Raw genomic sequence first — 27,920 nt, 5'->3', positions numbered from 1 at the left:
CGGCCCCGGCCCCGCGCGACGCTCGCCCCCGGGGGTGGGTCTGCCCCAGGCTCGGCCCCCACCGCGCTCGGCGATCTCGTCTCCGTGCCCCACCCGCGCCCGGGCGCAGGCAGCTCGGGGGACAGCGGCGCGGGGACGCCCTTCGGCACCACCGGGGTGGCGGGCTGGGCCCGGGGGCGGGGCGGCCACGGGGCGGGGCCTGGAGGGCGGGGCCGCGCGTGGCGGAGCCCGGGGAGGGGCGGGGCGCTGAGGACTTGGGGTCGCGTGGGCGGCGCCCGGGCGGGGTCGGCCCAGCCCAGCCCCGCAGGCCCCGCCCTTAGAGGCCTGGCGACCCCCGCCGGGTCCGGGAGCCCGGCGTCCACGTGTGTGGGTGTCGCAGCCCCCCAGCGCCCCCCGGGCGGGAAGGCCTCCTCTCCAGCCTCCCACCCGTTCCAGCCCGCAGGGTCTGTGCTGCCCGGGGGTGGAGAGGGCTGGGTGGCGGCACAGGGCGGACGTAGCCCTTCACCCAACCGCGTTCACACCGGAAGGACCCCGAGGGCAGATGGATGCGACCCCTGGGCCAAGCGGGTGTGCTGCGAGCACCCCTACCCTGTACCCCGGCGTCAGCCTGAGACCCCGCGGGTGCCCAGCTAGGGTGCAGCACGCCTGCCCCGGACAGCAGTGCTCTGACGCCCCGCGGGCGCCCAGGCGGCCTGCGCTCCACAGGGACGGAGCTTCCCGCCCCCACCCCACTCCCCAACACTAGGTGTCTCGATTCTGCGGGGAGAGACCACCTTCAGCTGGCCAGTCCGCTCCCCCTTGACCTTTTGCCCCTGGAGTTTTGGAATCTGGGATGCCTGGTCCTGGGATAACCCCTTCAGAGCTGGGAGCCACCACCTCCTAGACCTCCTGCTGGGGAAAATGCCCATCACCCCAAAGAGGCTGCGGTGGACAAAGGACGTCCCCTGCCCTTTCAGTAAACGAAGGACTTTGAGGTCATCAAGACTTCAGGCGCTGCACCCGCCCTGAGTTGCTCCCTGAGGGGAATTCACAGGGGTGAAAAACTGGATCCTGACCCTTGCTAGCTGAGGTGCACATCAAAGGAACGATTTCAAGGAGCCCATACATCTTGCATCTTCCCATACACAGAAAAGCACTACATTCATTAATTTGAGATGTTTGGTTTTCTTTAATTAGCAGTAATCTTTTGATGTTCCGACTACCTAGTTTTTTGTTTGCAAAAATTCCTATATACACTGGCTCCTCCTGTTACCCCAAAACTGGGTTCACCTCGCGATGGGCATCCACCCCAAAAGACACAACCAAGGCAGCAAAGATGGGGAGAAGGAAGGATTTATCGCTCGCAGCAAGCGAGGAGAACACCCGAGACCTTTCCCAAAGCAGTGTCTCCCCATCAGCAATGCTGGTGCTAAAGACACATGCATGTTCATGACGGGGCTTGAGCAGAGGAGAGTTCAGCATAGAACTGGGGCCAAGGTCACGTCCAAGTCTTGATCGAACTGGGGAGGGTCAACATCAGCATCCACCCTCCACCTGGGTGGGGGCCTGAGCTCCTGCAGAACTCAAGGTGTATGACTGTGTTCACCCCTTGAGGAGGAGCCAGGACTAAGTTTTTTTGCATACTTTTTTTTTTAAATTTTTTTTTTGGCACATGGGCTTAGTTGCTCCGCGGCATGTGGGATCTTCCTGGAGCTAGGATCAAATCTGTGACCTCTGCATTGGCAGGCGGACTCTTAACCACTGCGCCACCTAGGAAGCCCAGGACTCAGTTTTATCACTGCCTTATCTCTGTCCCTGCGTTCCTTTGTTCCTTTAAGATCACTGATTACTGGAACTTGCTCTAGGTCAGACACGTGGCCGGGCTTGGATCACAAAATGGCTTAGGCCAAAATGGGTTCTCTTATGGCAAGAAAGCCACTCCTCGTTCTCTTTCCGTGGGGACCCCCTGCCTTATCTGCTTACATCCCTTACCTCTTCTGAACAGTCCCTCAGAGCTATCTGTATATCCCCGGCCGAAGTCCTCAGCAAGTCTGCCAAGGAAAGCATAATTCTCAACTTCTAGGTCATGCGTTTATTTCACTCGGCAGGGGTTGTTTTCCCAAGACGGCAGCTCGCTGCAGCAAGTGACACGCCTCCTGTGGGGGTGTGGGGGGGGCTGCCCCCTTCCTTGAACCAGGTGGACCTTTGCGACTGCTTCCAATAGAACATGCTGGACATGCTGCTGCCTGGCTTCTGGGGGCCCCCAGAGAGAAGTTCTGATTCTCTCTTCAGAACGCTTGCCCTGGTGTTGAAATAAAATGCATCCGAGAAAAAACCCTCGAGGAGACAACACAACTTAGTCAGACAAGCACAACTTAATTTAGCTTATTTTGCAGGACAAGAAAGGTCAGCTTGACCTGGGACAGTTCTTGCTTCTCCCTCCAAAAATCATAAGCAAAACTTAAGTAGTTCCCCCAATTTGTATGAAGAAATCGCTAGCCAACTCTCTTCCATTTAAGAAAATTCTCATCTTGTAACCAATCACTATACAGAATCACTGCCTCACACCATATGTGCTGCTTTATAACAACATCCTCTGAGCCTCATTCCTTGTTTTGGTCTGAGTGCTCCTGGTTTGCAGACTGTCTTTTTGGTGTGTGCACAATACACTTTTACTAATTTCTACCTAAGTAATTTGTTGGTTTTTCTTGTTTTTTTTTTTTTTTTGTGAACTTCTGACGCCGGGAATACAGGAAGCCCAGGGAACGTGGTGAGCCCTCCTGTGGGCATTCGGCCCACAACCCCTGCTTGGCCCAGTGATGCTGCATCAACCACCAGGCCAGTGAGTGATCAGTCAGCTGGGGCTCCAGCTCAGGCCCCAGACCTCGTGGAGCAGAGACAAGCTGACCCATGGTGGCCTGTCTGGATTCCTGAGCCATACAAACTGAGGAAGGAGAACTGATGATTGCTGCTTTAAGTCACTGAGTTTAGGGATAATTTGTTATGCAGCAGTAGCTGACGAATGCAGGTAGCTCCTGTGCCCTGCTGAGATGTCACCAAAAGCCCTGCTGACACTTCCTTTGACCTTCAACTCCGTGCCTGCTCTCTCCTTTATGCCCCCCCACTCCCCCCCCCCTCGCCAGGCATGCAGGCTGGAGGGCAGACCCAGGGCAGATGTCCATGCCTGCACCAGCCAAGTCATACCCCTGCTTAAGAACCCAGCACCTAGGCTCACTGCCCAGCCTGCAGGTGGGCTCTAACTCAGGCCAGCTGGCTCTCAGCCGTCTACGCTCGGGCCCTCCTTTCAGGGCTGCCCAGCTCGCCTGCCAGCCGCCCGAGTACTTCCTGCTGCCTGCCCCATAGGAAACTGCCCAAACGAGAGCCCAGACAGGCTCTCTCCCCTTGGAGTCTGCCCCCTCCCACCTCATTCCCAAACGGACCCTCAGCCCTGCGGTGATGCATCTGGAGGCCTGGGGGCTCCTGGGGAAGTTCTGCAATGAAACACAGCAGAGAACCTGAAGTCAACAGACACCCCACGTCCACTGCCCAGCCCTGGGGAGTCTCGCTGTCTGAGGAAGCTGCCCAGGGAGATGGTCAGCAGGGCTTGCACTCAGGCCACCCACAGCGGCTGACTCCACCCAGCTTGAGCAGTTTCTACTCCAAAACCTGAGTGGAGAGACTTGAAGTTAACATTCACTGAAGCTTATCTTTTTAGTAGGAATATAGGAGAGAAAAGCCAATTTTATATGGATAGATGAGAAGGAAAGTTCTTAGCTTCAAAAACAAATCAAAACCCCAAAACAATATGGGGCCAGAGGTCAATTAACTCAAGAGGGACTGGAGGGCTCTCTGGGGACTGTGGTCCCCGCAGTCCCGCTGGGGTTTGTCTGTGACCCCGTCACCCACCGCAAAGCACACGGTCACACGTGGACGGCCCCCAGTCGCCCCCAAGCCTGGGGCCAGCACGCAGCCTGAAGAGAAGGTCCTGTTCCTTGGGCCTTGGGGTGGGGCCCCGTCCCTACCATGTTTTGAGACCCAAATGACCCTGTGGGTGCAGACCTTTGAGACGCATGTGGGGTCACATGTGGGTTCCACGTCGAGCCCTTTCTCAGCTTCTGGCTGAGCCACTAAGACAAGGGTACCCGCGAGGCTCAGACAGGCCCCTCACAACTGGCCCTCCGGGCACGCGGGGCTCCATCGCTCACAATCGATTATGAAGGCCACCACCCAATGCGTGTGAAAAATTAAACTAATGCACGGACTTTCTCAACTTTAAGGTTTCCTCCTGCAGATACGTCTGCTTGTTCATTCTAGATGCTGTGTCACTAGTGCAAACCCTGATAACACAGCTGTAATAAAGGGGGTTGCCACCTCCATTGCCATGAAGACCCCCCAAACAGGGCCCAGCCTTCCTGACCCCAGGGGAGAGCCTGATCTCATGGTCCCCTTGTACCTACTTCCTTGCCTCCGTTCAAGGGCAACTTCATTAGAACTCAGTGTCTTGTGTCAGGGGAGGGTCTTGTCACGTAATAGAACCACTGCCTCCTTCTCAAACTCCTGACCACAACACACACAGCAGAATGACAGGGCCTGGGCGGAGACTGCAGAGCTAATCCCCCAGGCAGACCATCAGCAAAGCAATTCTTGTTGGGCCCCTGCCCCCAGCTGTGCAAATATGACCAGAGCACAAGGGTGAGTCATTGAAGGTGCCGGGTGGCCAGAGCTCCACCGGCCATCTCAGCTCTTCCTCAGGTGCAGGTGGGTTTCTCTTGGGTGTTCAGCTCAGGTCCTGGGTGGGGGGAGGGTACATACCCCGGGCCCACCCCTACATGGCCCAGCCAAGGCCATGACGACAGTTCCGCAGGCGGAAATGACCTCCACTGGATGGGCTGGTCAACAGGCTACCTGCCCACGTCTGGCTGCAGGACAAGCTGGAGGAAACACCTGTTCCAGGGGCTCAGGTCTTTGCTGGGCGGTGGCTCCCGGGACGGGCGGGTGCACGCCTCACCGCGGAGCCCTGGCGTAGGCAGAGCTCGGCCCTGGGTTCTCAGCAGCACCCGCTGCGCCCGGCAGGTGGTCTCTCTCTGCAGAGCAAGACAGGTGGGGTGGGGGCGGGGGGGCAGGATGAAGTCAGCAGGGCTCACCCCTCACCCGGCCCATCTGTTCACCTGCAGCTGCTTCGCTGTGGGCACCACACGAGGGCCAGCAGGGGCCTCACGGTGTCGGCATCCGCTCACAGAGCTGCAGGTGTCCTTGCCTTACCTTGGAGGGTCTGAGGACGTTCTGAGGCTGGGGGCCCCGACCCGGGGCAGCGACTGCCCCCGTCACCCGTGCAGCCTTCCCGGGCAGCAGGAGGACACGGACCTTCGTCCCACGCCCTGGGACCCGTACAGCTCTCATCCAGGACACCTGCGCGAGAGTCTGGTGTGAAATGGAAGGTTTAGGACTCTGATCTGGGCTGTGGCCTGAGGATCACACAGCAGACGTCTGGTTGGGACAGAGGTGGCTCCCGGTGCTCGGACCCAGGGTTCTGTGCGGTGCTCGACACTGCACGGGGACCCGGGGGATGCAGCCAGCCCTCCTGGGTCTGAGGCTGCCAGAGGAACCCTGCTGCGCAGACCCTCTGTCCTCCTGCAGCAAAGGGCGCCATTCCGTGCCAGGTCTGGGACGGACACCCAGGGATTCCAGCAGAAGCAGCCCTCACACTAGCCAGGAGCCTCGGCCCCGGCAGCCCTGCCCCACGGTGCAGCCCAGCCCTTCCCTTCCAGACGCGCACTGCAGGGCAAGGACGCGTGCAGAGAACATCCACTGCACCGCCATCACAACGGCTCTGAAACGAGCACCTGGACACGGTCTAAGCACGCGACGCCACGCGCGTAAGTGGATCACAACGCATGCATGTCATGAAACACCTCAGGGCCACTGGAAAGAACGCTAGTGGGATAGTATTCAGCCACGAAAAGAAATGAAACTGTTACTGCTACAAACTGGGCGGACCTTGGAAATTTTATAGGAAACCCAGTGACAGAGAGAAAGTGGAACAGGGGTCCCCAGGGCTGGGGGCCGGGCTTAGTGTCCAAGGGGTAGAGCTTCTGTCTGGGTGATGAGACAGTCTGGAGACGGAGGAGGAACACTGAATACACTGATTGCTGCTAAAATGTACATTTAAAAATGGGTAAAACGACAAGGTTTTTGTTGTACGTATTTTACCACAATGAAAAACAATGCTAGTCAAACAGAAGAATAGGGTGCATTTGTGTGACAGAAGCACAGGTGATCATTGCACCTTGCAGAAAGGTGTGCGTGCGTGTGGGCACAGAAAAACTTCTCGAAGGCCACAAACCTGTGAGCAATGGTTACCCTCGGAGTAGGACAGGGGTGCCTTCCTTTAAGGACCTTGTTCTGTTTGAACGTTGTTACTTAGAATGACCAACAGAAGTTTTTAAAAAGTGATGGAACATTCAAGTCTAGCGATAACTAAAAGAAAGGCGTAATGTGATCAGAAGTTTGTCATTGTCAAGGCCCAGCAGCGAGGCCGTCCCTCTGAGTGGCCACGTCCCCTGGCTGCAAACCACAGGGCGACCAAGCTGGGGTTCCTCATGACTGCTGGGAGAAGGCCGCCTGCCACCCGGAGGGACGAGAGCCCACACAGCCCCTCACAGCTGGCGAGAAGCTGTGTGTCATGGACCCTGTGTTTTTTGTTTGTTTTTAAATTTATTTATATATTTATTGGCTGCATTGGGTCTTTGTTGCTGCACACAGGCTTTCTCTAATTGTGGCGAGCGGGGGCTACGCTTCGTTGCGGTGCGCGGGCTTCTCATTGCGGTGGCTTCTCTTGTGGAGCATGGGCTCTAGGCACGCGGGCTTCAGTAGCTGTGGCTCGTGGGCTCTAGGGCACAGGCTCCGTAGTTGTGGCTCACAGTTAGTTCAACACTAACCCCCACCCCACCCCCGGCCCTGGGGACCTCTATTTCACTTTCTTAATTGCTCCGCGACATGTGGGATCTCCCCAGACCAGGGCTCAAACCCGTGTCCCCTGCACTGGCAGGCGGATTCCTAAGCCCTGCACCAGCAGGGAAGCCCCGACACTGTGTTTGCCAGAGAAGGATTTATTTGCTTCTGAAGCTGACAGCGGTGCTGAGGCAGAGGCAGCCAGTTCTCACTGGTCTTTGAAGTTGGCCTTTCTCTTCTCCACGAATGCGGCCATCCCTTCCTTCTGGTCTTCCTGGTGGGAGAAGGAGAAAGGCAGAGGTGGACGGTTGCTTTGCCACTGAATCCAAGGGCGAGGCCCTGCGTCTGTCGGGGCTCCTCCCTGCCCTCGGTCGTCCACACTCCCTGGGTTCTGAGGTGGGACCACCTCAAACACTGCGAACAACCCCAATTCCCAGGGCTGGCCTGGGAATGGGTATTTTTACATTAAACACCCCTGGCCCGCACTGGGGATGGCCATTCAGGAACCACTAAGCTACGCGTCGAATAAACGCTCCTCTACAGAAAACGTCAGATGTGTGCGGGTCCTCCAGCAAATTGTGACCTGGACATAGTTGTGAACCGTGTCAGGTGGTGTCCCGAGGGTCCAGAAACAGGACAGGAGAACCCGAGCTCTATCTCCGCAGGCCTTCCTGTGTGCACGCATGCACACACACTTGTGAACTCACACACGTGCACACACGGCCCTGCACTTCCTCAACAGCCAAAGCCATTTTTAATCTTTCTTTTATAAAACACCTAGATATGACTTTCTGATAATGAGATGAAGTTTAATGACTATTAAAAAAACAATTTCCTTTGAGTTATAGGCAGGTATCCTAGAAAATAATGCTCCAAGGCTTCAGATTACAGTATTATAACACATTCCAGCCCCATTCCAAGTAACTGGAATGATCTAGAAAAATTATGGGTAAATGGATTGCATTTTAAATAGAGGAGCTGCTGTTTAAGGGTGCAATTTGTAAGGTCTTTCGTAATAGGAATAACCCTGTGAAAGTTTCTGTACTTCTGAACGGCTATACACTGTACTCATGTGCGAGAATCAATGTGCACTTTGAACACATCTGACCTAGCTGCAGGGGAAGCTAAGAGTTCTGACCAAAGAGAAGTGGTATTTAGTGATAAAATCTACAAGGACATTCCAGGAACTTCCATGGCTAGACCGTGTGATTCCTCCACTTGAATGAGGCTTACTTACAGTAGCAAAAGTTGAATAGAAGAGTTTCTTCTCCAACTTAAGACCCTCTGTTAATGTCATTTCAAAAGCTGAAAAAGAAAACCTTGAAGTTAGGAGCTGAGATGCCAGATGTGTGAACGCAGAACTTTTTTGTGGAGGCAGGAAACACCCTTGGGGACTGACGTGGACTTTGATTTCACCGAGATTTAAGGCACAGCCTCCCTTCTCAAACAAGCCACACCAGCCGAGAGGCCCAGAGAAAACTGCGCCCGGCCTCCCCCGTCCTGCGCGGGGACCAGGATGGAAGGTGGGACAGCAAACTCTGCCCAGTCGTGGGACGGCTGAGGAAGCCCACAGCGGATTCAGAAAGCACGACCAATAATTAAGGATGAAACCCAGAAAACATGACTCTGTGCAGAACAGGGCGTGTGCAGTGGCGGTGATGGAGGCGCGAGGCTCGCGGAAGCGCTTCCTTGGGGACACCTGCAGCCGGGCACCCGTGGCCAGCGCCCAGTGGTGACAGGTGCCTCCCCTCCCGCACCGCACGGCCCACACACTCGTGCCTGCGTGGACGCTGCGGCTGAGGCCTGTGGCCCAGGAGGCCGGTGAGCAGAGACGGGGCAGAGCGGCGCCCCACGGGCACACACGGCTGTCCCGGCTCACCGTCCTCTTGACGGGTGACACGGAGCAAAGGGACAGCCTCACTCCAAGGCTGAGGACAAATCCCCACATTCACACTCAAGCGATTCTGAGGAGGGGCAGTCAGAGCTGCTCCGCCCGCGTAGAGGACGCCGAGTCCAGAGCTGCTGCCCGGCAGCCGGGAGCCCGCCCTCCGTCCCTCACCCCCGCTGGCCGGGCGGGCGGAGCCTCTTCCTCCCAGGCTCCCCAGGAGACCCTTCCCGGGCTTCCCCTGCTGCCTGTCTTCCAGGCTAGCCTTGATCTTGGGTCCTGCCTCCAAGAGGAGCTCAGACCATTTAAACAGAACTTGTGAGTGAGCAATGAGAAACTAGGACTCTACGAAGAGCCAAAATCAAAATACCGAGAACCCTGACAACTTTTGTCCAGACGGGTTAAGGCGTGAAATTCAAACCCCGCATCGTCAAGCCTCACCACCACCCTGGGCGGCCTTTTCCACTCTCCTCCCTACCTGCGTTCACGGATTCTTTGGCGAACGCTGTTACAATTTTAGAGTTGCTGGCAATTTTTTCTGCACACTGGATGGCTTCTTCTACCAGTGTCTCAACAGGAAAAATTTTGCTTACGAGACCTAAGACACAAAAAGGTAAACAACACGTGGCAAGAGCTGGTTCTCGTTCTTCAAGCCACCGCGCAGCTCTCTGGGTGCTGACAGGGCGGCAGAGACACAGGAGCGGGTCCACAGAGTCCCCCGGCGGGGCTGCCGTGGTCACTGAGGGGCCGGGGGAGGGTGTGCACGCCGGGGTCTCCCGGACCCCCGCTGCTCATGCTGGCTCTGGGAAGCGGGATGCTTTCACTGTTACTCTTTAACCTGCAGGCGTGTCAGTCACCCCTTTGTACACATGGTATTTCAAATGAAAAAACAATGGCAGTGAGCCCGCTGGGCTCCCCGGACACGGGAAAGCTCCGTGCTGGTCACCCATGGGAACCCCTGGACGCAGCACCCACCCCCCACCCCCAGCTTCCCAAGGGGGCAGCTCCACGGGGTGGCCCTGGCCCGTACCTGCTTGCTTGGCGTCCTGGGCAGAGATCCGGTCACCAGTGAGGACCAGCTCCATGGCCAGTGACTTCCCGACGGCACGGGTCAGTCTCTGGGTGCCCCCCGCACCTGCAGGGCAGAGGGCTGCTGGGCACGGCGGGCTCTGCTGCCAGGATGCACAGACGTGCTGCTGGTAAGTGCCCTGGGGTTGGAGATGGGCCCCTTGGGTGGGGTGCGTGGGCAGAACCAAGGTGTCCAGCAGGTGGGGAAGCTGGGGGAGACCTGAGCACTGCAGGGAGGCTCCTTCCACACTCAGCCCCGCCTGGTGCCCGGGATCTCCTGCACCAGCACCGCTCGTGTGGGAACCAGACTCCAGACAGACACACAGAGCTCGCAGCCCAGGGCCCCAGACCCTGAACCAACCCAACCTGGAGGGCAGCAGGGGGGCGGCCTCCGATCACGGCTTGCTGGGCTGCAGGTGTGTGATGAGGTCTCCTGTCTCCCGGGCTCTGCCTCTATGGGCCCCGCTCCCCCTCCTGCTCACTCAGCTGGAGTCTGCCCTGTCATCTGCCCACGGTGAACCCCAGGGCTGCCAGAGCCAGCCGAGGGGCCACCTGAGGGGGGCACCCACAGTCCAGCCGACTCAGACACTCAATCAACGCACCGTTGGTGTCACTGCTGGCCCACTGCTCCCACTGCCCTCCCCATGGGGGATCTGATTCCCTGCTCTGAACCTGGGTGAGCCACGGGACTCGCTCTGGCCACCGGAAGGTGCTGGCCCGTGGTCAGCATGTTCTCCTCTCTGAGCTGCTGACCAACAAGGACCCACGTGGACGTGGCTTGGGCGCGGGACTCACCGCGGTGAGAAGCCACTGTGTGGGCAGCCTTGCTTATTCGTGTCGCACGCGGGACCCGGCCACCCCAGAGGAGCCAGCACTGCTCCGAGGCCCCCAGGCCACTGTCAGGGCCGCTGTGCCCACGTGACCATAGTGTGTAGACAGGCAGCAGCCGCCCAGGCTCACACGACAGCCTCACGTGCTTCTGACACTGGAACAGCCCAGATGCCCCCAAGATGCAGGCAGACACTGGACGATGACGTGAAGAGCCGGTGGCAGGGCCCCCATCAGTCTGTACCTGGGATGGTTCCTATCAGGATCTCCGGCTGCCCAAACTGGGCTTTCTCTCCAGCGTAAATGATGTCACACATCATAGCAAGTTCACAGCCACCACCAAGCTGCAAAACAGCACGAGGTACCACCAGGGGAACCCAGTCAAAAAGCACTGTACTTGCTCATTTAAGTTTTCTACTGAAATGAAACACAGTCTAGGGTACAGCAAAGATTAATACAGAGATGCAAAGTCAGTTACCTGTTCCCATAAATTACCCACACAGTTGATGCTGGCCAATCTTCTGTAAAGGGCCAGACAGCAAATGCTTGTGGCTTTGTGGGTCCTACAGCGTCTGTCGTGGCCACTCCATCCTGCCATGGGGGCTCAAAGACAGCCAGGAGGGGGAGACCCCACGGCCGCTGTGTTTGAATAAACTCTGCCCGCTGACCCACTTACCCCAGGGAGCTTCGCTAAGGAATCATGAGTTCAAACACCCTCCTCACTTCTCTACAGGCCACAACCAGCCATCCAGGCGCCTACAGGAGGCTCTGATGCACCTAACGGGGACGCGGAGCTTTCAACCATCGTGGAAGAGGTTCGTTTACAGGGCAGTGCAGGGTGGAAAGCCACCAAAACTGCACAGAGAGCCAATGTGTGCCCTTAACCGTGCCGGGGGGAGGAACGCTCCTGGGCAGCCTCAGGGACCACACTGAGGACTGGGGGGCTTTACCAACAAAGAAATCCGGAGGCCAGCAGCTGAACCCCCACTAACAGAGCAGATGCCGAAAGCCTCCTCCCTTCACAGTTCTTGGCTCTTCAGCCTCTCTGGGCAGAAAAGGCCTGTGAGCCTGGGAGCAAGACTCAGGCCTCCCCAGGTAAAAGCCAGCTCTACTGCATGCATACCAGTGGAACTCCTCTGGGGGTCTGAGTGCAAAGAGGCGGCATGGGTGGACACTCACGGCGTAGCCATTGACAGCAGCTATGACCGGCTTCTTGACCCGAGTGAGCTGGTCCCAGTTGCTCAAGAACTTGCTGGAGTAACACTCCTGGAATGTTTGGTTCTGCATTTCCTTGATGTCGGCTCCAGCTGGGGCAGAAATGAGGTCCCAGTTACCAGAACAGAGACCCCACACCAACAGGCAGCTACTGAGTATGCCCGAGGGCAGGCCCTGAGGGCTGCAGGGAACGGCCATGGGGACACACAGCTGGGAGAGTGCAACATGCTGCGATGTGAGCTGACGGAGGTGAGGCGGCAGAGGGACGTGGACAGGAAACAGACCAGAGCGGGGGTCACGCACTAGCCGCTCACACCCGAGACCCGACTGCCCCGGGACAGGCTGCCTTTGCTGGCAGAGCTCACTCGAGGCTAAACATCCGAGCGGCCCCTCCAAACAGCCTGGGGTTTGGCCCACTTTCCGTAGCTGAACCACCTTCCTGACGCATCCACGGAGGTGTCAGACTACCTGCCTCCTGCCACGGGCGCCATTACACACCAGGGCGGCCTGCCACCACGCTGCCCACCTCACCTGCAAACGCCTTCTCCCCGCCCGTGAGGACGATGGCCCCCACGGCCGGGTCCTCCTCGAAGGCCTGCAGCGCCTGGTTGAGCTCCGTGATCAGGCCACTGCAGAGCGCGTTGAGTGCCTTGGGGCGGTTCAGCTGGACCAGCCCCACATTGCTGTTCTTCCCCTTCTTTGCTGTGACAATGTACTCAAAGTCTGTGCCTGCAGCAGAGGGGAAAAGGGGGTTTCCAGTCACGGGGACATCGAACCGGGCGGGTGTACCCAGGGGACAGAGTGACCCCGACAAGCCCTGAGGTCCCTGCTCGGGCCCTGGTGGCTGCATCACGAAGCCTGCAGCTGCATGGGTGGCTGTAACAGTGCTCTCTGCTTTCATGGAAGCTGGAACACTTCCTTAAGTTAAAAAGCCCAGCCAATGGACACAGCCTTCCTTCTCCTAACGCCCCTGCTGGCGCTTCCCGGAACGTGCGCCAGAGGCGGCCTGGGCTCCTGTAGAAACAGGGCATGAGGAAACGCCTTCTTTGAGCAAACGCCAACTAGGTGAGGGGCATTAAGCTGCAAACAGAGCAGAGTCCCAGCCTTGCTGGGTGGACGGCCTGGTGGGAGGCACGCACAGCAAAGGGCACGTGCCAGGGCCTGGAGGGGCAGCCCGCTCAGACCTGGGGGCCCGCAGTGACCCGGAGAGGAGGGTCAACCACAGCGCTGGCTTCCCTGAACGGGGAGTCAGGGATCACGGCACCCGCCCCGGGGGCTGGCCGGGGAGCGACTGCAACCACCGTGTAAAGGCAGCGTGCCCGTCACATGCAAGACCAGGAAGGGCTGCCGGGGACAGGCCAGGGCGCAGAAGCGGGGGGTCAAAGAGAACCCGGGCAAGACGCCCGCGACTTGGCAGCTAGGTTAAGCGGACACACAGGCGGAGGAAAAGGCCGCAGACATCCTTCCCCAGAGACGCGGCCACGGGGTCCTGCGGGGTCCGGGGGCGCGGGCGGCATCGCGGGGCCGGGCCCGGGGAGCGGCAGCGCCCAGGCGGAGACCGCCGGGAGGCCGGGCAGCACAGGGCACAGGCAGCGGGGGCGCCGGGAGCGGGGACGGTGCCCCGCGGGGCCGGGCTGGGGCCGGGCACCCCGCCGCGGGCCCGCTCCCTCGGCCCCGCACTCACTCGAGGCGAAGCAGCGCGGCGAGGGCCCGCGGGGCCAGGGGCGCAGCGCGGCGCGGACGCGGGGCGGCAGCGCGCGCAGGGCAGCCATGGCGCTGGCGGGACGACTGGCGCTGGCGGGACGACTGGCGCCCGGAGCCGCCCGCCCCCCGGAGCCGCCCCCCGGTCGCGCCAGTCAGCGCCCGCCCCGCCCCCGGGCCTGCGTCGCGGGGCCGCCCGGGTATCGCGAGATCAGCCCGGGCGGCGGAAGTGGGCGGGGCGGCGGGCCGGAGGGCCGGAGGGTAAGGAGCGAAGGTCAGGGGCGGGGCCGGGGGTCAGGGGGAGGGGCGGGGACGCGGGGTGGGGCCTCAGGTCCGGGTTCTGGTTGGTGCCCCGCTCGCGCCGCGGGAAGGAGCCCGGAGGACAGAGCTGCTGGGACCCGCTGGGCCGCGCGGGCGCAGGGCGGCGCCGCCGCGTGCAGGGACGCGAGCCGACGCGAGAGCGCGCTGGGGCCCCCGGGGTCCGCGGCCCGCGGGGCGTCCCCGGCGCCGGCCTCCGGGACGCGCGGCCGCGGAGGGCTCCCACGCCCCAGCCGCGCCCGCGGCCCGCGTTCCCCCCGCGAGGGCAGCCGCGGCGGGTCGGTGCCGCCGGCAGCCTTCCGACCCGCCGACCGGCCTCCCCGGTCCGCGCCCGCGCTCGGCCCGGCGCACGGGGGACCTCCTGCCCCGGCGCTCGCCCGCGGACTTCGGCTGCTTTTAGCCACGTTTCTGTGACATCCTCAAGGCTTCAGAAAGAGCCCTGAATGTGTTCCCACGTTGCCCCCCTTTTGCTCTTGTAGGAGAAGACAAGCCCATCCAGCTACGACTTCTTTCGCCAGTTCTCCGAGGGCTTCTCTTGCGCATCTGAGGACTACACCGTAGAGAATTGAAAAGCAACAGAAGACTATCGGAGTGCCTAGGAGACCACTACCCCTGCTTTTCATCCAGTCCAAAGCATTCAGCGCTCTTCATCCCTGGGCTATGCCTCGTAAAGTTGCAGTTTGCGGTGGAGGTTGTAGGGTTGCATGTTGTGTGCCAGTTGTTTTCGCTTGTAAGTGTCGTGTGTCCAGCGTGAAGGTATCTGCTTCATCCCCCAGTAGATGTCTCCTCACTTTATCCCGAGATGTGTCACCAGCATCATATTCCTGTGGCCTTACGCAGAACAGGGTCACGTTCCAGTCGCATTTCAGATGTGTTTGCAACTTTAAATTTTGCACTTCATCCCCAGAAACAGTATAGCATTTTCTGACTCTACACTGGCAACTGTTTATTTCCTCGTCAGTGTGGCTTTGACTCCCCCACACGGAACTGGTGTTTTTATGCCATTCTTGTACAAAAGTAGTTGTCTGTATCGTCTGGTGTGATGCCATTCCAGCGACAGCAGCTGTAGTAGCTGTAGCAATGATGCCCATAATGGCTGCTGTTAGCAACCTTATCAATCGTTTAGATCTTTTTAAGATGGCGTTTGATAGTGACAACAGGGCATGCACATCTGGGGATACCTCCCAGGGTCTGGTTTGGTTAACAGGAAGCCAGATTCCCGTCTCCTCAAATTACATGTGAGTGGTTTTGGTTATACATTGTAGAGTTTAAACATGTATGTAACTTACAATTCATACATGCCAAAGTTTTCTCCGTATCATTAATAATTATAGTGCCAGCCATCAATATGTAAGGATCTCGAACACATGCTTGAATGTAAAATGTCCAATGAGTGGAAGTATTAAGGGATAAATTATAATTAGTTTTATGAGTATAATGGCCATCCCAGATTTGTGATGTTTTTAAACTTAGGGGAAGTTTCCATATTTCTGTTTGAGCTTTGCCATTCTCTCATTGAGGCCAGGGAGGTACCAATCTGGCCCTGTGCCATAAGATGGGATAGGGCGAGTGGGTGGCAATGTTGGTATAATTATGTTTAGATACATGCCATCGCAACCTTGTAGAGGGATTGCAGGAGGAGTTTTTTTGGTGTGAATGATTAGAGACTGCATACCCCTTAAGGGACCAGTCCCTTGCTGTTCCATAGGAACCATTAAGTAGTACCACACCCTCCGTCCCACGGCAAACATCCCAGTGAATCCGATCTTCTCTGTCAGCCCGTATCTGTTTTATTTCACACAGAAGTCTATCAGGGATGGTATAATTAGTAAACTTAGTTTCTTGATATCCAAAGCTCAAACCCAAAAACAAATGTAATTGCGCTTTAGTGTGGTTTCTATTTTGAGAATTGACAGACAGCCATGCCTGCATTGCCATATTCAGACATGCTTTATTAGTGCCTGTACATATAAGCCAGGTTTCAAAACTATAGAGCTATTAAATTGGGTTCCTTCTTTGCCTTTGTGTGTAGGCAATCCTTTATCCTCTGGTCCAGGAATCCAAGAGGAATCATTAACATAAACAGGTATCGATCTTTTTTTTCCCAGTTAACAGGTCTTCGTAATGGGGGTTAGGCACATAAGCCCCATAGGTATAATTCTTTTCCTCTGCTGAGACAAGGGGCGTCCTCACTGCAGTAGTCCTCAGAGCAAACAGCATCATGGTCAGGTTGCCTGGAGTCACTGGTTGTTTCTGTTCTTCCAGGTGCTTCTCTGCTTCTTGGCACAAATGCTTCACTTGCCCCCATGTCGGGACTTTCGCTCTCCGTGTTTGTGGCAAAGGGCCTGTGATTTTGGTTGTCTTTGAAGTCAGACCCTCAAAGCTCATCACCAGAGGTTCCGTGTCCCATACAAAACGGTGTCTCTTTGGGGCGCTCATGATATGTTTTGACTCTCCGAGATGGGATCCACACAGGTTCCAGGCCTGGTCCTGGTGACACACAAGCAAACCCTCTTCCCCATGTAGCTAACTTTCCTGGTGACCAAATATTAGTCACTGGGTCCTGCCACCACGTCAGTGGCCGTGTATCATTAAAATGAGTCACATTCCTGGACGAGGTTCGGAAATGCCTCTCAGCTGCTGTATCGGTAGCCTGTGCAGATACATTCAAAAAATTAATAGTGAATAAGGCTTTATTTAAAGTTTGTTGCTGTTGCGTAATTCCCCTTTCTTGTTTTTGCAGCATGTTTTTAAGTAGCTGGTTTGCTCTCTCAACTATGGCTTGCCCTTGGGGGTTGTAAGGAACTCCTGTAGAATGTGATATGGACCACATATCAAGAAATTGTTGAAATGTCTTACTAAGATAAGCAGGGCCATTACCTGTTTTAGTGGCCTATGGCAACCCCATGACTGCGAAGCATGCATATAAATGCTTCTGCACACACCTCGCAGCTTCACCGGACTGGGCAGTAGCCCATATGAACTGAGAAAACGTATCAATGGTTACATGCACATAGGAGAGCTTACCAAAGGTTGAGATGTGAGTAACATCCATTTGCCATAAAGAATTAGGGTGCAAGCCCTGTGGGTTTACTCCGGGTTCAGATTGCTGAGGATTGTTAATAATTTGGCATGATGGACATGTTTTTAGTATATCTTTGGCTTGATTCCAGGTAATATCAAACTTCATTTTTAAACCTTTTGCATTTACATGAGTTAATTGGTGGAAATGTTTAGCTTCATCCAATACGGGTGCAACAAGTCGATCAGCAGCCCTGTTACCTGCTGCCAGAGGCCCGGGCAAGGTAGGATGGGCCCGAATATGGGTAATATAAAAAGGGGCGTTTCGAGAATGGACAACCTGCTGAAGTAATAGAAAAAGATCATAAAGAGGCTGTGGAATAGACTGCTTGATAGTAGCTGTTTCTATCATGTTAGTGGCTTGAACCACACAGGCAGAATCAGATAAAATATTAATGGCCTGAGATATGTCTTGCAGAACACAGATAACTGCATATAATTCTGCTTGCTGAGCTGAAAAGCGAGGGACAGGGATTTGTCGTATCTTAAATCCTGTACATCCCGCTCGGCCCTTATTAGAGCCATCAGTAAAGATTATAGGAGCATCTGGTATAGGATCAGATTTTACTGTTTGAGGTAGAATCCATTGAGTTCTTTTAAGAAACTGCAAAATGGGGTTTTTTGGATAGTGATTATCAATTTTCCCAATATAATCAGCAAAGGCAATTTGCCAACTTACATAATTTTGGAAGCAGGCCTGAATTTCTTTAGCGGTTAAATTAATAATTATGTGTGGAGGGTCGGTCCCAATCAAATGCTTACTTCGAGCTCTTCCCTTCAGAACCAACTGAGTTATTAACTCCAAATAAGGTGATAAGGATTTTACCATAGTATTTGCTAAAAACAACCATTCCACAGTCCCTTCATTTTGCATTAATATCCCCGTTGGTGAATGAGGAGAAGGTAATATAATTAATTGCAATGGCTGATTAACGGTTACTCTCTGTAATTGAGAAGGATGAATTTTATTTTCTACGAGGTTTAGTTCCTTTAAAGCAGCTGACGTTAAAGTCCTTGGGCTATTTAATTTTGAATCCCCTTTCAACAATGCAAATAGGTTAGACAATGCGTATGTGGGGACCCCTAAGCACGGGTGAAGCCAATTAATATCTCCTAGGAATTTTTGCACACCATTAAGAGCTTGAATTTGATCTGTCCTCAGTGCCACCTTTTGTGGTCTAATAGTCGTTCTATCAACTGTTGCGCCCAAATATTGATATGGGCTATGCATCTGTACCTTTTCTGGAGCTATTTTAAGTCCTGCTTTATCAAAGCAGAGTTGCATGTTAGTGTACACGGAAGTAAGTACATCTTGATTAGGAGCAGCACACAAGATATCATCCATCTAATGAAAAAGATAACAGGGAATTTTAGTCGTACTGGTTCAAGGGCCTTAGCAACAAAGTCCTGATAAATAGTGGGGCTATTCAACATGCCTTGGGGTAACACCTTCCATTGAAACCTTTTTCTAGGTTCTTTATTATTTAATGCAGGCACAGAAAAAGCAAATTTTTCTTTATCTTTGGGATGTAATGGAATGGTGAAAAAGCAGTCTTTTAGATCAATAACTATTAAAGGCCAATTAGCAGGGATCATATTAGGTGATGGGAGGCCTGGTTGTTAGGCCCCCATCGGTTGTGTAACTTCATTGACTGCTCTGAGATCTGTTAATAAACGCCATTTACCAGTTTTTTTTCTTTATTGGAAATACTGGAGCGTTCCATGGGCTAAAAGATTCTTCAGTATGTCCCTTTTCTAACTGTTCAGTCACAAATTCTGTTAGAGCTTCTAACTTGTCTGTGGTTAAAGGCCGCTGCTCAACCCATACAGGTGTATCGGTTTTCCAGATCAATGGGATTGGTGCTGGGGGAAGCAGTAAGCTTTTATGAGCAGTGGCCACTAGTGAAAAGACTGATATCCAAGACCATCTCTTTTTACATTACCTTCAGCTGGAATGGGAAATACCTTCCCTTTCATAGGTCCAGTGGCCTTCTTACAATCTGTATTTGCATTTTCAAAGGCCATTAATTGTAAAATAGTATCAGCGGCCTCAGCATTAGTGATCTGTGGCTTGATAGCCTCCTGTAATCTGGCGATAAATTCAGTACAGGGCTCTTTTGGCCCCTGCATGATTTTTTGAAGAGACAGGAGCTTGCCCTTTAGCTTCTGTTTTCTCCCAGGCTCTTAGGCAGCAATGCGTCACCTGTTCTATGGCCTGATCTTCCATCAGAATCTGATCTTGAACTCTTCTCCAATTTCCACTACCTATCAGTTGATCCGAGGAGATGGGAATCTGCCTTGCTTGGTTATGGCTTGCCATAGTTTCAGCAAGATCACCCCACCGAGTTTTCAGTTGTAAAAATTCTCCTGGGGCTAGTACTGCACAAGCCAACGATGCCCAATCAGCTGGAATCAAACGAGCGCCCTCAGCTACTCCCTGCACGATTCCTGTGGTGAATGGAGACTTCACTCCATAATTTTGCACTGCTTGCTTTAATTCTTTGAGTATTTTGAAAGGGATCGGCTCATGTACTGCCTCATAAATTCCATTGGGATTATCAGGATCCACTCCAGGTACCACCCTTTCATGAATAGTCACCGGGGACGCCATCTGCATGGCCTCGAGATCTCCCTCTTGCTGAGCCTGCAAAATGCCCTTCTGTAAGGGTGATAAAGCTGAGTGTCCTTTGGACACAGGAAAGGCACGAGCTCCCCCAGGCGGCATTAAAGATGGTGGAGGAGGTGGCAGTAGAGGAAGTTCGCCCTCCTCCACAAGTGAGGGAGCCGAGGGTCTTAATCCATCAGCCCTTTGCATTCCCTTTTGTTTTCGGGTTCCCTCTGGCACCACATATGCCCGTCGGTCCTCTGAGGGACTGGCTTCTTCATCAAGGCTATCGTCTGAGCTTCCAGGAATTTGTAGAGGCTCTAGTGCTGATTTAATTAGAGCCCATGTTGACCACATGGAAGCAGGTATAGCAGTCCCTTTAGAGGGCAGATTTTTAAGGTTGCTACCAACCTTTTCCCAAGTGTGCAAGTCCAGTGTGCGCAAAGAAGGAAATCACGTACAATGTTTCTCAATCGTTTACAAAAGTTCTGATAATTGACCTTCACCCATTTTCGCTCCCCCGCCCTCAGGAGCTGCCGTAACAGGCATACATAAGGTCGATGTTGGTCTGAACTTTCTGCATTTCCCATATTTTACCCCAAAAACAAAATGCCCGAGAGATGTGCTTACCAGCAGGGAATTTCCAGAGGCCTCTCACTCCCCTCTCGGGGCTTCACAGCACTTCCCAATCTTTAATTTCACTTTTCGTGAGCCTTCGTCATGCGAGCCCCTCGCGCCCCACGTTGGGCACCACGTGCCGAGACCAGCTCGGCAACTCAGGGCGAATGACGGGTGCCGCAAGGCATAAGGAAACACAAAGACAGACTGAAGAGAAAGATGGGACCGGGGGACTCAAGACCTCTAGGGTCCAGAGCCCCGCCGACTCACCCCGCCTTGCTTTACTGAGCTCCCGGCATTCAGGAAGTAAGACAGCATGAGGTTCCCTCGCTCCCAGTCACGTCTCTGTAGTAACCAACCTTCCCCTTGTAGGAAGGGCCTCAGGTGAGCGCGGCAGTGGTCCTCGCAAGGACAGCAGGGGAGCAAGCAGTGCGGCTGCAAGCAGCCCGCTGACCCGCTTTCCCAAGTGCGCGCCCCTCGCCCAGCCGCTGCACAAGCAGGACGTGCCGCCCCCAGGCTCGGCCCATGGACTTTAACTACTTTCAGCCACATTTCCTGTTACATTCTCGAGGCTTCAGAAGAACACCTGAATGTTTTCCCACACTGGACCTCTCGGGCCGGCCGGGAGCCCGCTGGGGCGTGCAGGCCCGCCGGGCCCCTGGCGGAGCTGGTCGCTGCCCGCGCCGCCTCCGTTCTTCTCTAAGCCCCGGCCGTGCCCTTGGCCTTTGGCCCTTCCGGCTGTCTCCCTGGTGCGTCTGGGTGCGGGGCAGGCGGGTGGTCCCCGCTCCCGGGTGACTGGACCTCGAGCCGCAGCTGGATGCAGGGGCTGTGGGGCCCGGAAAGCCACACCTGCCGAGGACAGGTACACGGGAGCTCGCTGGGGCTGCACGCACACCTGTGACCTGAAATCAGGCCTCAGGGCCATGTTCAGGTGTGACCCGGCAGAAAGCCGAAGGGACTCTGACAGGACAGCAAGCGAAGGGGTGGGAGACAAGCCTCAGATCCACTCAGACCAACTCAGATAAGCCTCCCCCCAACCTGGGCTTCGCGTTGGGGGATTTTTGAAGAAAGGGAACAAAAAGGCTAGGATTCATCACCGTTTTGTGACCTTTCTGTGACCTTTCTGAATCTAGTTTCAGGAGTCAGGCTGACTCTGGTTTACAGTCTCAGGCCAGGTGGTCCGTGGCTGGTGGGGGGGTCTGTGAGTTCATCTTGCCCTGGAGAAACACCCTGAGTTTGGACAGTAATGATGGCGTCTGCAAGGGCAGCTTCAGGACATCAAGGATGTTATCGACAACAGCCGCCTTAGCCACCTGAGGCTGGGTGATTAGGGTCCGGTGAGCGCGGGATTGAGGCCACAGGGCACAAGAAAGGGAATAAAGTTTGGGGTGGAGACATGAATCGTGAACTCAGGAAGGGAGCTCAGCTCTGGGGGACTTCGTTTCCGTAGCACGGAGAAGTCAGAGATAATGCTGCTACGCAGTGTGGAAAGGGGTTGAGAGGCAGAAGTAAGCGCTTAGACAAGGAAAAAATGTTATTAACAAATTCTTTTTAGAGGCATCATGTGACTGACTTTTCCATTGCCAAGCACTGTGGCGGACATCTGCTTTCTCGTTTCTCTTCCTGCCTCGCTCCGCGGCACTGGTGCTGGTGACGGGGGTGCAGCATTTCGCACGGCAGGTGGCCGAGGGACACTCTGCAACGCTGAACCGTCCCGGTCACTGACGATTGTGTGTTTGTAGGTCTAGATATGACTGACTCTTTACATTGGTAACTAGGTATCTACCGAACGCTACATTATGAATAGTTTTATTTTTGTAAAATAAGATGTAATGAAACTTCAACAACGAAATCATTTTTAAAATTATTTTGATTTAAAATTTCAAGTGTTTAGACACATATTATTAATCACCATTTGCATTCTTGCCCAAATTCTGCAAATTTGAGGGTGGAGATAAAAAGATCACCTACATGGTAATTCCCTGGCGGTCCAGTGGTTAGGACTCAGTGCTTTTACAGCTGGGGCAGGGTACCATCCCTGGTCAAGCTGCGTGGGGTGGCGCCCCCCCCCCCCCAAAATAAAAGAAAATAAAAAGAAAAAAAATCACCTACAAATGAAAAGCAAAATGGATGTTTTCAAGTAAATAATAAAATCTAAATCAGAACTGAATACTCAGCAAAACTTTATTTCAAGGCTGAGGATAGAATAAAGACATTTTCACGAAAAGAGAAACATTACCAAAACCCTTTACCAAAGGAGCCTCTGTCTTAGTGGGGCTGCTGTACTGTGACAGGTACCCAAAGGGAAATGGCCCCAACATAAAAGACGTTTTGTTCTAACACCCCAGGGCTGGTGTTGTGGTCAGGTGGCTGCTGTCCTTCATGAAGTAATTTAGGGACAAAAGCACAAGTGACAAAAAAAAGTATGTAAATTGGACTTCACCAAAATTAAAAACTTGTGTTTCAGAGGATGCCATGGAGATAGTCAAAGGACACCCCACAGAATGAGAGAAAAAATCTTGCAAATCATATATCTGATAAGGGTCTTGTGTCTAGAATACATAAAGAATACTTCTTTTCTAACTTGCTAACCTAAAAATTAGAAGTTATTTTACCATTTTTCTCTATCTTATAGAGAAAAGGGAGGAAGTTGGGAGGGCTGGTTTTGAAGGAAAGTCAGTTGGAGGAAAATGAGAGTTCAGGCTGATGACAGGTTCTCGATGGCCTAGCCGGTGGGGTCGTCCCTTCCTGTAAGAGATGCAATGAACCTCTTTCCTGGGACCTGTAATGGAGGATTCTTTCCTGTCGGTAATCCTTCGTGGGCCTGAATTGACAGTCAAGTGGTACCTGCCTGAGGGCTCCCTCTTCTGGCCTCCCAACTCCATTTTAGATGAGGTTTCCCTTTATTAACTTTCACAAACGCAGACAATTAGAAAATGAGCAGAGGACTGCACAGAAATTTCTACAATAAAGATAGGGACTTCCCTGGTGGCACAGTGCTTAAGAATCCTCCTGCCAATGCAGAGGACACGGGTTTGAGCCCTGGTCATGGAAGACCAGAGCAACTAAGGCTGTGCGCCGCAGTTACTGAACCTGTGCTCCAGAGCCCTCGAGCCACAGCTGTTGAAGCCCGTGCGCGCCTAGAGCCCACGCTCTGCAACGAGAGAAGCCACCACAATAAGCCCGGGCACCACCATAAAGAGCAGCCCCCGCTCGCCGCAACTAGAGGAAGCCTGTGCGCAGCAACCAAGACCCAATGCAGCCAAATATAGAAATAAATACGTTTATTTAAGAAAAACATATACAAAGGCCAACAAGCACACGAAAAGATGCTCAACATCATTAGTCACTAGGGAAACACAAATTGGTGGTGTCGAGAGATACTGGGATGGCTACAGTCAAAAAAGAGAGGTAAATGTGAGGATGTGAGAAACTGGAACCCTCACACAGAGCTGGTGGGAACGTAAGATGATGCAGCCACTTTGGAAAACAGTCGGGCAGTTCCTCAGGATGTTAAACAGAGTAACCATATGACCCAGCAACTCTGCTCCTCGGGGCTTCCTCGGTGGCCCAGTGGTTAAGAATCCTCCTGCCAATGCAGGGGACACGGGTTCGAGCCATGGTCCAGGAAGATCCCACATGCCACGGAGCAACTAAGCCCGTGTGCCACAACTACGGAGCCTGTGCTCTAGAGCCCTCAAGCCACAACTACGGAAGCCCGCACGCCTAGAGCCCGTACTCCACAACGAGAGAAGCCCGCACACTGCAACCAAGAGTAGCCCCTGCTTGCCACAGCTAGAGAAAGCCTGTGCACAGCAACAAAGACCCAATGCAGCCAATAAATAATAAATAAATAAATAGAACTTTGTAAAAAAAAAAAAAACCCACGCCTACATATATGCCTGAGAGAGGTGAAAACATCTGTCTACACAAAAACTTGTGTGTGACTGTTTACAGCAGCGTTATGGGTACTAGCCAAGTGAGAAAACAACCAAATGCCCCCAACTCTGCCCCCAACTCCTGAAGGGATAAACACAATGTGGTAGCTCCAGACAATGGGTACGTCAGAATGTATTAGAATATACAAGGGAGTGTTACTTGGCAATAAAAAGCAGTGAACTGTCCTGACACATGCTACAACACGTATGAACATTGAAAACATGCTGCTGTATGAAGCCAGACCCAAAAGAATCACACAGTGCAGGATTCTACTTGTATAAAATGTCCAGAACAGGCAAATCCACAGGGGCAGAAATTAGATCAGTGGTTGCCAAGGGCTGCGGAAGCAGGTACTGGGTACTGCTAAAGGCTGGGGGTTTCTTTTTGGGGTGGTGAAAATGTTCTCAACTTGATATGGTGATTGTTCCACAACTCTGTAAATATATTATAATCCAGTGAATTGTACACGTTAAATGGGAAGTGTATGGCATGTGAATTCTAATCAACACAGCTGTTTATAGAGGTGAACGGCCTGATCTGGTTAAACCACTGGGTAGCTGCAGCCTCTACTGCCAGGGGTAGCCCTTGGGCATCAGGAGAGGCCCATGACCTCTGTACCCGTCAGGCTGAAACGAGGTGTGTGTGTGTTGGAGCTGCTGCTGGTGGCCCGAGGCCCAGCAGGACAGTGCCGCGCCCGCCCACAGCCACATGAGCGCGTGCGACGGTGACGACGGACCAGCCGCAGGTCAGAGCCTCACCTGCAACCGCTGCTGGATCCGAGCGGTGGTGCTGCATCGAGGGGACGAAGAGCATGAATGCCGTGCCCCCTCCCGGCCCCACAGCTCCTGGGGCTTAAGGTGCTCCCTCCCCCGGAGTCAGGGCGCTGCCCTGTACCCCTGGCCATGAAGTCAGTGCATCACCTTCCTGTGACTTCACCTTTCCTCCAGGCACCCAGGCCTTCCACCCGGGTGAGGTGAGGTGTGAGCAGGGGCAGGGCATGTTTACACCTTGGCCTGTGTGGGCCACCACAGGGGGACTCAGCCACGTGGGCCCTGCCTTCGTGGTGCAGAGTCCTGACAACCAACAAGAGGCTCCAGGGGGCTGAGCCACAATTCAGCTCCAGCCCCCAGCCCCTGTTTTGGCTGTTCCCACTCAGGGATGGTCAGGGCAGAATCTCAAACGTTCCACGTAGGCCTATGTAGTCCCTCATCTTCCTAACCTTTACTAGGGAAAGGCTGGCGGGCGGAGAGCAGGGAGGAGGTCAGGAGGACAGGCGGAAACCTGTGAGGCTGTCCCACCTCCTGGCAGCACCGTCATCCAATTCCTCGACTGGGCCCCTTGCTGCGTGTCCCGTGGCAGCCGTGACGGGATGGGGAAGCCAAACACAGGACACAGGGCAGTTTCCAAGGCGACAGAGCCAGCTGATGGGACGAGGACAGTGGGCTGCAGGCTGAGAATGTGGCGGCAGCCGTGGGGCCCCGCTGGCAGCCCAGAGAGAGCCCCAGTGTGCCACGGTGGCCCAGGCCCAGCAAGGCGGCCTCCTGCACTGCAGGCCACGCGAGCACGCCTTCTTCCCTGCCACGGCGCTGCACCAGGAGCCTGAGTTCAGGGGTCACAGCAGGGACCTCACTGTGGGTACCCGTGGAGGACCCAGTTTGTCTGCGGAGCTGGGACCCCCGAGTCTGCAGGCCGAAGTGCCCCCAGGGTAGAGCAGGCCACCGGGACCTGGGCAGCAGCCCAGCGGCTCTGCTGGGCTTCAGCTTAGCTGACCCGCGGGGGAACCTCTGAGGCGGGAAGTCCGCCGAGCCGGGGACCTTGCCCCAGGCGGCGGGATGGGGGGTGAAGTCCCCGCCTGCAAACAGGGACACCAGGGCCAGGGTGGCTGCACGCAGACCGGCTGTCTCATCGGGCCTTGCCAGGTCCCGTGGCCTTTTCCTCATCAGTCGCGGGACGTCAGGCGGACCGACAAGGCCGGGTGTCGGGCGGTCACCGCCACGGGCCGGCCCAGGCCCGGCGCTGTAGCCGGAGGCGGCGCCGCGGACCCCGGCCGCCCCGGGTCCCCGCGGCCGCGGCCATCGCGGAAGGCGGGGCAGGACGGGGCGAGCCCCCGCCCGGCGCCCCGGCAGCTCCGGCCGCTCCTTTTCCGCGGCGAGGGGGGCGCTTCATCCGGGCGCCTTTCCGGGGGGCGGGGTCGGCAGCCCGCTCTGGGGGGGGCGGGGCGGGGCGGGGCGGGGCGGGGCCGCGGAGGCGCGCGGAGCCGGGCAGGACGCGGCTCGCCCAGCGGGGCGGGGGCGGGGGCGGCGGGGGGTGGAGAGCAAAGAGCCCGCGGCGGCGGACACGCGGCGGACACGCGGCACGGGAGCCGCCCTCCGCCCCTGTCGTCCCCGTCCCCGTCCCCGGGCGGGCCGTTGCTGGCAGCCACGCCTCGGGCGCCGGGGCCTGTGAGACCCGCCGCAGAGACCGCTCAGGACCGGGAGCCGGTGAGCCTGCGGTCTGGGCGCCGTGGGAGAGGTTCCCGAGACGGCTTCGGGCCCAGGACCAGACCTCCCCCCAGACCATTCTTTGAAAGGGCAGGCATCCTCTGCAGGCACATTTCATGGGAGGAACCCATCACACATTTATGCCACTATTTTCTTTTTTTTTCTTTTTTTTAAAATAAATTTATTTATTTATTTATTTTATTGGCTGGGTTGGCTCTTCGTTGCTGCACACGGGCTTTCTCTAGTTGTGGTGAGCGGGGGCTACTCTTCGTTGTGGTGCGTAGGCTTCTCATTGCGGTGGCCTCTCTTGTTGCGGAGCATGGGCTCTAGGTGCATGGGCTTCAGTAGTTGCAGCACATGGGCTCAATAGTTGTGGCTCACGGGCTCTAGAGCGCAGGCTCAATAGTTGTGGCACAAGGGCTTAGTTGCTCCGCAGCATGTGGTATCTTCCTGGAGTAGGGCTTGAACCCGTGTCCCCTGCACTGGCAGGTGGATTCTTACCCACTTCACCACCTAGGAAGTCCCCATGCCACTATTTTCTGTCTCCTCCCACTGAGCTCCGTGAGGGCTGGGATTCTGTCCTCACTGCTTGATTACTTGCACAGGTGCTATCTTACTGCTCAAGAAGCAATTAGATTCCCAAACCCCTTTCCACCTTGCAGGCAGTGGCACTGGGTGACTGACAGCATCCTGGGAGGCTGTTCTCTGCAAACAGGGATTCAGGAGCGGGGCAGCAGGCACAGCTGGAGGCGGGTCTACTGCATTCAGTAAGCTGACCCTCCCCACTCCTGTCCGCTCTCTGGCTCCCACGATATCTGCAGCCAGGTCTGTGTGCTCCAGGCAGGAGACTGGGAGACTCTTCCCAGGGAGCCTGACCTAGAGATGTGGATGGAGGCTCCCCAAATAACAGCCCCCCAAGGAGCACCCTGGAGTCGAGCTCAAACAGCCACCTGGTCTAGCATTTCTCGTCATCGGCAGTCAGACAACATAACCTGACATCTCAGAGAGCTTCTTCCTGGAAGACAGAGCCAAAAGAAACAGGAAGAAGAACCCAGAGCCCAGCGACTGAGCAGGGGCACTTCCTGTCAAAGAGACGCTTCTGTTCTCTAAAAGGAGACATTTGTAGGAGAAGAAAGGGCTCCTGGAAGTGAGCACTACCACAGCAGGAACGGAAGCCTCGATGGAAGAAACCCCACAGGAGGCAGAGCAGAAACGTAAAGGGAAAAGGGAAGAACACATGCGAGCATTCAAG

At 55.3% G+C, this 27,920-nt stretch overlaps 1 protein-coding gene and 1 long non-coding RNA gene across 2 annotated transcripts; both read right to left on the bottom strand.

The window, feature by feature from the left end:
• Positions 1-7,078: 7,078 nt before the first annotated feature.
• ECHS1 (enoyl-CoA hydratase, short chain 1) lies at positions 7,079-13,771 on the bottom strand. Its single transcript, XM_057736593.1, has 8 exons — positions 13,611-13,771; positions 12,458-12,655; positions 11,891-12,018; positions 10,956-11,055; positions 9,846-9,950; positions 9,294-9,413; positions 8,168-8,235; positions 7,079-7,204 (listed from the first exon to the last, which is right to left on the bottom strand). The coding sequence occupies exons 1-8, from the start codon at positions 13,696-13,698 to the stop codon at positions 7,139-7,141; spliced, it is 873 nt and encodes a 290-aa protein (XP_057592576.1). The 5' UTR covers positions 13,699-13,771; the 3' UTR covers positions 7,079-7,138.
• A 2,635-nt stretch (positions 13,772-16,406) lies between these two features.
• Positions 16,407-20,752, bottom strand: LOC130853026 (uncharacterized). The gene is made up of 3 exons (XR_009053643.1): positions 20,262-20,752; positions 18,264-18,371; positions 16,407-16,598 (listed from the first exon to the last, which is right to left on the bottom strand). It is a non-coding gene; the product is annotated as an uncharacterized LOC130853026 (long non-coding RNA).
• Between the last annotated feature and the right edge of the window lie 7,168 nt (positions 20,753-27,920).

The sequence above is a fragment of the Hippopotamus amphibius genome, chromosome 5 (assembly GCF_030028045.1).
Source record: "Hippopotamus amphibius kiboko isolate mHipAmp2 chromosome 5, mHipAmp2.hap2, whole genome shotgun sequence".
NCBI lineage: Eukaryota > Metazoa > Chordata > Mammalia > Artiodactyla > Hippopotamidae > Hippopotamus > Hippopotamus amphibius.
This window is presented reverse-complemented; position numbering and strand designations above follow the sequence as displayed.

Coding starts and splice junctions, on each gene's coding strand:
- ECHS1 (XM_057736593.1), bottom strand. CDS start 13,698: ATGGCTGCCCTGCGCGCGCTGCCGCCCCGCGTCCGCGCCGCGCTGCGC. Junction 12,019..12,457: donor CGGGGAGAAGGCGTTTGCAG/GTGAGGTGGGCA, acceptor TTTCTGCCCCAG/CTGGAGCCGACATCAAGGAA. Junction 9,414..9,845: donor CCAGGACGCCAAGCAAGCAG/GTACGGGCCAGG, acceptor TTTGTGTCTTAG/GTCTCGTAAGCAAAATTTTT.